This window comes from Ascaphus truei, chromosome 3, assembly GCF_040206685.1.
Source record: "Ascaphus truei isolate aAscTru1 chromosome 3, aAscTru1.hap1, whole genome shotgun sequence".
Classification (NCBI taxonomy): Eukaryota; Metazoa; Chordata; class Amphibia; order Anura; family Ascaphidae; genus Ascaphus; species Ascaphus truei.
The window spans coordinates 355,636,051-355,645,311 of record NC_134485.1 but is presented as its reverse complement, the minus strand read 5'-3'; the positions used below and the strand labels follow the sequence as shown (position 1 = coordinate 355,645,311).

The following is a 9,261-nucleotide window of genomic DNA, read 5'->3' as shown; positions in this document are numbered from 1 at the left end:
CGCAAGCAGGCAGTGGTGGTGAAAAAAGCATTTATTCAAACATCAAGGTAAAAGTCTGGCGGACCCTCTGATGCGTTTCAGCCCGTGACAAAGGCCCACGGGCTGAAACGCGTCAGAGGATCCGCCACACTTTTACCTTGATGTTTGAATAAACGCTTTTTTCACCACCACTGCCTGCTTGCGGCTTCTTTCACGGCTGTGCATCGCTTCTACCCCCAGAAGGAGGTGTGTCCACTGTTCCAGGATACACCCTAGGTTCCCATCAGCGGAGGCTCGGGCCTGCCGTGAGCCTGACAGATATTGCACCACACCTGGTAATGCACGTAGATTTCCCCCCAGGGTCCCTATCTGCGATTGGGGGGGAAAGGGGGGGAGTGTGTTACACGTGTTTCCAGTAAAGTTACCAAATTCTTTATTTAATTACTAAAGCTGTGCAAGCGCCAAAATTTGGGTCAGAAAAGTGCTTTTGCTTCGAACATACCATGAAAAAACTAGAAATCACGATGGGTTAAACAATGTCAGCATACTTCTTGCAGTGTAACACAGAAACCCATTGTGGAATACAAGACTTTAGTGCCAGCTCTCCAATATGTGTTTATGTAAGATCCTTCTACCTGTTTATCTTAATCTTATATGGTTAATACTTTATATTATTGAATGCTGTGTGTTGTCTTCAATATTGGATCTGATTCAGAGTTTTAGCAGTTTTATTTTGTTTGTGCACCTTCTAGACACTTCAAGCTCCTTTGGGTTTTGTAATCTGCTTTTCTAAGCCTGGCAGCCAATTTCTGGAGCTTGCCTCTACCGAGTGCTTTTGCATTGATATTATACAGTGCATATTTAGAGGAGAGAATTACAATAACTGTGCATTTCAGCTGTTATAACTCAGCAATCCCATCTACAGGTACTCACCATAAAATAATTATATTTAATTTATTTTGCCATGGTGACGTTCTTTTTTCTGCTCTATTAGCAACACCCCACATTATATATATAGATATATATATATATCTATCTATATATATATAGATAGATATATATATATATCTATATATATATATATATATATATATATATATGAAGAACATATAACCTAACTTTATTTTCGTTTTTGTGGTGGATTTTTGCATTAAATAGTTTTATGCATTCAAATCAGACTTCTCTTGTGGGGCACAGGTCGAAGTGAGATGAATAAAACCAATTAGCATAGCTACTGTATATAATGTGGAGTATCCAAATGTACCCTTCAACTGTGGAGTCTCATTTCCCCTACCCTACAATGACGTCTCCACAGCTCTAGCTATCCCATCAATATTAAGCAATTTCAGATTGTAAATTCAGATAAAACCCCAAATCCAGCAAATTCAACTGTGACTGACTTTTATTAGGGTACTCAATACTTAGTTGTGTATAGGAGACTGCATACATTTGATTTAAACTCAATAGACTTGTAGGTTCTGATATTTTATCAGGAACCATCATAGATCCCATCCCCTATAAATAATATTTATAGAGTTGTTCATAGATGAAATTATAGCGTACAGAGCTTTATATACTCATAGCCTTTTTTGATTTTCAAGTGTACTGTGAAGGTATTACAACCAAAGGCCGCACTTATAGTGCCGGCGACGCGACCGATGACTTCACCCGTCGCCGTAGCCACTAGCGAAAGTTAAACTTTAGTTTTAAGCTACATCGCTGGCGACAAGGCCAGTGACGTCATGAAGGCGGCGTGCAGAGCTCTCTGATTGGTTTTAGAGACAGTCACATGTGGCGACTGTCTCTAAAAAAATAAAATTTACCCAGCTTCAAAAGTTTTGGTCGCTCCGTCGCCGTTGCGCTTACTATAAGCGCGTGCAACGGAATCAGTGTATTTGTTTTGGAGCGAAGTCGCGTCGCCGTTGCCAGGCACTATAAGCGCAGCCTAAGACTTTGAATTCTGCAGATTAGCAAATTAGTACACAAATAGTACTTTTTACATAATTATTGAAAGAGCAGGTTTATGTTTGTCCAATCTATAACTCTGTATTGCCAATATTTCCACACGTGTCCATTGAGGTACCATCATTATTTATAAGTAATTAACCATGTTTTAATGATATTTCACTGTTTCATGTAAGATAAATATAGGAGTTTGCGAAATTCTATAGAAATACATTTAACATGGGGGAAAAATGGCCAAAGTCCAATATTTCGCCTTCCAATGTGTGTATTTTTTGAATCTCCCTAAGCTTGCATGGAGATTGTCAACCCATTCCTTAATACAATACTACATTCCCCATTTTAATTTTATGGAGATCAAAGTGAAGCATCCACCTTGTTTACCCGACACTGTACATGGTTAATATTTGAATATTTATAAGTGGGCTGCCAAGTTTAGTGACACTGTACAGCCACCTTTTCCTGAGGAAACGAGTGAGAAAACACAGTTTTTTGTAATTAGGACGGCAGAATTTACGAGGCGAACACAAATTCAGGCCCTGTGTCCTTATCAAAATGCTCAGTTGCCAGTTGTAGCTTGCTTATATTTTTGGATTAAAAGTTTTGAGTGTTTACCACTTTCCCTGACAGAGGGGTCTGCAACAACGCAAGGCTTGGCAAAAAGGGCTAAACGGGCAGCCCAGGGTGACTTTCTACAAAGTGAAGTGGTAAGGGTGTAACACTTTTGCTGTCCTATTTCCTCCATTAGGCATGAACACACAGAAGCAGCTTGAATGATATATTCTGCGATATTTGTTATTGGACTTTTTCCAATTGGGATTTCAGGCCTACAAGTGCTCAGCTAACAAATATATCTTAAAAGATGAATTAGGAACTGAAAGATATTGCAATGAATGCACTGTAATGTTAGTATATAATGCTACATGGGACTGTCCCTTTAACAGGAAAGTGTCAACAACTAAGACAACCTAGCACCGAGATGGGCAACCCTGTCGCCAATCGCCACAAGTGGCGAATTGGCCATGAAAGTGTGGCGAATTTGAGTTTGCCAACTCCTAAACTTTTTCCAGGCGGCGTGTGCTGGTTTCCGCTTTCTGAATGAGTCATTGACGCAGCACAGCCATCCAATACTCCCCTCTGCCTTCAGTTGGAGTCTAGACCCGACCTTGAACTGTTATTTTTTAATGGGAGCTAAAATTTGTAGTGATGCAAGTAAACTAAAAGCATGGTGTGGCGATTTTCACTTCTCATTCACCACACCTGTGGCTACATTGAAAAATAGGTTGCCCAACTCTGACCTAGAGCAAACAAAAATAATTCCACCACATTCACATACTTAAGATATTATCATTTTATTTTTGTTAGTAATTTTTTTTAGTTACTCCAGTTTTGCAATATGTGACAAAAGCCTTCATAGATTGAGTGATTTATGCATTCACTTTATATTTGAAATGTACTAGATTAATACTGCAGTTTTGCAGAACTGTAATTTAACTTCACACCATATAGGAATAGGACCATACTCAGGAATGAATGTCAATCTGTATTAGTATATTACATGTCTTCATATTAGCTGTAGGAATCTTTACATAAAAATCTTACAGATAAACATTTTTCAGACACCAATAAGGCAATGGAAAACTGTCCGCCCTCGTCTTCTCATTTGTCTCTCAAGGTTTACCTTTAAATTGTAATCACGCAATTAACATGGCTTTACTATAAGGCACAACAGGCACTTCCTGTGACATTTGAGTGGGTTCAGGTCCCCTATGTCCTCCATACTCATTAGCGGCCTAAATGAGTTGTAAGAAGGGTCAAAATAACTTAAATAATGAAACTTATTTTTAAGAGTTCGTGTTAATGTAAAATTATTTCTCGTAGATATTTTCCCCCCCAATTAGATGCCATTATCTACAATCAATACAATATAAATTGTATTTCTGATTGCAATTCAAATATCTACTCAAGCAATGCATTGGTTGGTAATGATGCAAAGTGTTCTGGGAAACTGGTACAGATTAACCATTTTAAAATCCAAACCCAGTGTGTATCACGAAGATACAGATTTATACTCATATGCCACTGCGAAATTTAGCCAAGTGAAAGATCAGATATAAAATTCTTCATCTTCATTGCTCAGAGATTCTGTCACGTGCTTGGTAATTTCCATGGTATTCCTATAATGGTCGACAATTTCTTTCTGTGTCAGAGAACTTGATCCTGAAGCATTGGAGAAAACTGAAGAAGACATTACAGAGCAGGAAGACCTTTCAGAGACAGAGTTTAATGACTCACGTGAAAGCTCATGGAGCTTATTCCTTGCAGATACTGCATCTTTGTGTGAGTCGGCTTCTTTATCAGAAGGAAGTGAAGCTTCTAAGTCACTGCACAACTCATTTAGAGGTGAATGGGCAGATACAACGGAAAGGTCTGAACAGGAGAGCTTCATCCCTGTGTCAACATCTGTCTCCTGAACCCCTTCAAGGTCATCAATGTTGATCCTGGGACTGCCCCTCCATACTGATGCCTGATATGTTGGTGGTTCTTTACCATGAAAATGAGGTGGTTCACTTAAGGGAAAAGATTCGCAAGATGCAAAGGAGTTCAATGTTGGTAAACAAAACAAAGACTTGCTTCGTTGAAATAACTGTGGGGTCCCACTAGTACCCTTCGAGCTTTGAATAATGTCCCTTTCATCATTTGTCAAGTCTTGCTGAGACACGCCAAAACACGGACCTCGACCATTGCTGAAATATGTCTTGGTTTTGTCCGTTTTTGATCTGTTGCTGCGCGGAATGAAGCTGATTTGTGGCGCCACGGCTGAATTTCTTGATCGGTAGTTTGGATGCTTCCAGACCGTTTTTCTGGTCAGATGGTGTACCTGCTGCAAGAAGAACATAAAAATATAACAGTCAGGTTTTGTAACAATGCACTGAAATAGCAAAGTATACACATATGGAGTATAACTTACAAAGATATTCAAAAGAGCCTTCAAAACGGATATCCCAGAATGATCAGCTGTGCCATAGTTATGTAGTTATTTATGCTACTGACTAATTACACAGTATACATTAATTGTCTAGCAGCCTCTCTATGAATGTTAGCCAATGATATATGCATGTTTATTACATCTGATGCCCCGTATTTGAACTTTATATTTTTCAGCTTAATACAGCCAGTATTCTAGCCAGTACGACTATAAAATCGAGCCAATTTTCAATAGTAACTTTTGTGGCTGAAAATATCAGAAGATTTTCTTTCTTACTTGATTACATATGCTATTTTATTATCTGTATTTTACATTATAGCCCCACAGTGGAACATTACACCAGTTCAGAGTACATGTAAAATGTGTATATAAACAAAGCTCCACAAATGTCTACATTTATTGAGAACCTTGCATCTTAATGCAGGGGCGCACAAACTTTTTTTTGCTGCGCCCCCCCTGCCTGCTCCTCTCCGTTCTCAGCCCCCCCCTCCTTACCTCGCGCGGCGTCATTGGTCACGTGACCCGCAGCGCTTGCCATGGACACGAGTGACGCCGACAGAGTCCAGGTAAGTTTTAGAGTTGCAGAGGCCTCCCGCGATCCCCCGGCATTTAATTTAAATGCCTCGGGGAAGAATTTAAGGGCCTCTGCAAACGCCTGCGCCCCCCAGACAAATCCAGCGCCCCCCCCTTTGCGCACCGCTGTCTTAATTGTATCTGGCAGATTACCATTTAACTCGCTAACTGAAGTAGTTTGTGATTAGGTAACAACTTGTATGAGATTCTGCTGTAGCCATTCCTTTAGGTTCTAATCTCTATCATTGTCTTTGCATTCAACTTTTCTATACAATTTAAAACACAACGAAAAAAAAAACTTGACCACGTGATTTCCGTAATCAAAATGTTTGAAATACATTTTACTGTCAGTTTTTTTTGTTCCATAGGAGCAATGATATAAGCAAATATCCAAGGTAAAGTGTACGTTTTAATTAACATTTTCATTGTAGCATCTATGAAGATTCTTCACAATTTGTATGCAGTTTCCCAGGGCTGCCAGCAGGGGGGTTGCTGCCTGCCTCTTCCCACGCCAGGCCTCTCTTCTCTGCTGGTGCACGCTGGAAGACGAGCCCAGCTTCCAGGGCACACTGGCGCGAGAGAGAGGCAGGCCCGGCGTGGGAGACCGGGAGGCCCGGTGTTGGAAGATGCAGGCGGATACTGGAGAGAGCCGGGGCCTGGCAACAACGGCAACCAGAGGTAAGTGGTAATTGTATCTGGGGTCGGGGGGAGGGGGGTATTATTAATTGTATCTAGGGGGGTAGTAGTAATTGTATCTGGGGGTGGGGTTTGTATCTAGGTGTGTGTGTGTGTGTAGTGGTGTTTGTATCTGGAGGGAGGTGTAGTGTCTGTATTTGGAGGGGTAGTGGTGTCTGTGAGGGGGTGTAGTGGTATCTGTATTTGGGGGGTATGTAATGGTGTCTGTATTTGGGAGGGGGGGGGTAATTATGTGGGGCGGAATTGTATGGGTATTGAGGGAAAGTGTGTGTGTGTGGGTGGGGCCAGGGGAGGAGGAGGAAATGTGTGAGGAGGGGGAGGGGAGTGAGGGAGTGGGATTGAGTGAGAAGGGGGTTGGGGGGGAGGGAGTCTGCCGGTGGTCCTGCATCTTCCTATAGGATTACAACATGGCTTGGGAGTTGATAATTGCCCAGTATATCAGATATATAAATAAGACATTATCTGCATTATTTCGGTCTGAAACTATTAAATACGAACAGTGGCAATTCCTGTCAATGTTAGGTGGCACGTGCAATGTTACAGACCAATCTGCTATCCTATGCAACAACAACAAAAAAACACCCTACTATTATCAGTCATTTATATCTTAGCAGAAAACGGTTTAATCATCTTCATTTAAAGTTAGTTAGGCTTATCATATTCAACATTATGAAAAGTAGGGTCCTAGTCACAGCATCTTCAGGGTTAACACTAACTAGAAATGTGCAAAGTTGTCCCACAGCTGTGTGCGCATATTTGTACAAATGCTTTTATAAATCTGCAAACCGTTGACTCTTATTCATTATATAAACCAGCCAACCATTCAGTTATGGAATTTTGTTACAACACAAGGGATTTTTCCTATCAAAACTCTGTAAGTGCCAGCAAAGAAGTTTCACTTCAAAAGGTAAGTGGCGCGGTTAAGGATTCTTGAACCCTTTGCTGTCATAGGAGCCTGTATGGCAGTGAAAGGAATAAAAAAGGTACAATAAAATTGTGAGGAAATAAAGAAGCACGAAGGAGATTTTCATTTGAAAAAACAAAACAGTAGCAAGATGAAAACTATTACTAGCGAGACAACAAAGTTATTTCAAAAATAAATATTTCTCTGGACAATTTGAAAACAGCTGTACGCCTGTATGATTTCCAGTAGATGGTGCTATCATTTTGAATAGTAAGGCACCATATAATATATGTACATAAAAAATAAATAAAATGCTTATAGCAGCACATAGGGGAAAAGTTTGGCCAAATCGAAGGAAACATATAGCACTGTACAGGCATACCCCGCATTAACGTACGCAATGGGTCCAGAGCATGTATGTAAAGCGAAAATGTACTTAAAGTGAAACACTACCTTTTATCCACTGATCGATGCATGTAGTGTACTGCAATCGACATATACGTGCATAACTGATGTAAATAATGCATTTGTAACAGGCTCTATAGTCTCCCCGCTTGCGCACACCTTCGGTACAGGTAGGGAGCCAGTATTGCTGTTCAGGACGTGCTGACAGGCGCATGCGTGAGCTGCCGTTTGCCTATTGGACGATATGTCCTTACTCGCGAGTGTACTTAAAGTGAGTGTCCTTAAACCGGGGTATGCCTGTATAATGATACCGACGCGCAATGCATTTCCTAAATACCTAAATCTAGTCTGCAAAGCGTCTTCTTCTCTTGAGATAACAGCAGGGAGTGGCTGCCATAATGGCTTTTGCATGAGTTTGAGCGGATTGGTGGCTGTGGGAGTCAATCACAGTGGATGAAGATGAAGAAGTCAGACGAGTTTACACCACCTCACTTGTTTTTGAAGTGAAACTTCTTTAGCTGCGTGAATGCAGTTGATTGAGGCGGAAGTCAGTGGTGACAAGTGACATCACTTCTGGCAGAAGAGGCTGTCAGTGTTGCCAGCTTCCACCAGGAGTCACCGCAGGACGGACACTCAGACACACACACCTCTCCCTGAGATCCGGGCGTTGTGGCTCTGGCGGGGGGAGGAGAGAGGGAGGGGGGCTACTCCAATTCGGTAACGGGGGGATGGAGCGCGCTGTGTCCCCTGCAGCTCCGCATCCCTCCCCCCCAGTGAGTCGCCGAGCACCCCCGTGTCCCCGTACCTCCACCGAGCAGGACACAGCTCTGCCGGGGGAGAGTGTGTGGGCTGCTCCGGGGCACTCAGACAGACCCCCCCCCCCCGTGACTCCGCACCTCTGCCGCGGGGAGTGCTGCTCCGGCAGAAGGCACCAGCACACACGGCTGTGTCTGCAGCTCCGCTGGGGGTGGGGGAGTGAAGAGACTGACACACACAGACTGACACACCCACCCACACAGACTGACACACCCACCCACACAGACTGACACACACACACATACACAGACTGACACCCACACACCCACTGACACACACTGAATGACTGACACACACACACACACACACCCACAAACTGACTGACTGACACACACAAGGAATTCACAGTTATTATAAATATAGAAGTGCAAATAGCTAAAGCACGTGTTCTAAGTCAAACTTCATTGCGTTTTGACACTGAAATTGTGTTTTGATTTTGAATTAAAAACATCACCATTACAAATACAATTTCCGTGACAAAACAGTGACAAAAGACATAAGTTTCACTTAAAATGTGCATGCTCGGCACACACACTTTTTTTTTTTTATATACAAACAACTTCTCACCCTGTCCCCCCCAATTGCACAGTTGCAGAATATTATACTTGCCACTTACAATATATGATCATTGCAACTGCTCTATGACACCTACTAAATAATCTTTTAATTCACGTTTATTTGGGGCGCTCAAGCCTTGTGATAGATTGATATGCTCAAAATGAACATGTTCAATTAACGTGGCAAAAATTAAGCTTGCTACATTTGGCCATACAGTATTTACTAATCAGTGCTCCGCCAGGAGACACCTTTCAGTATTCAGTTAAATAGGATGCAATGTGTTATCTGTAGTCCATATTGTATTTATAGCTAACACAAGTGCAATAGTATAGTGTTAATAAACATGTCTTACAAAGTGCTAGTAATACATTATTGATTG

The 9,261-nt window shown here is 41.7% G+C and overlaps 1 protein-coding gene across 4 annotated transcripts in view; it reads right to left on the bottom strand.

Annotated features, from left to right (window-relative positions):
* Positions 1 to 3,277: 3,277 nt before the first annotated feature.
* Positions 3,278 to 9,261, bottom strand: part of FAM124A (family with sequence similarity 124 member A) — a 96,674-nt gene continuing 90,690 nt past the window's right edge. For all 4 annotated transcript variants that reach the window (XM_075591983.1, XM_075591985.1, XM_075591982.1 and 1 more), the window contains one exon: positions 3,278 to 4,825. In XM_075591983.1, the coding sequence (XP_075448098.1) occupies positions 4,049 to 4,825 (777 nt within the window). In that variant the 3' untranslated portion in view covers positions 3,278 to 4,048. The remainder of the gene's footprint in view (positions 4,826 to 9,261) is intronic.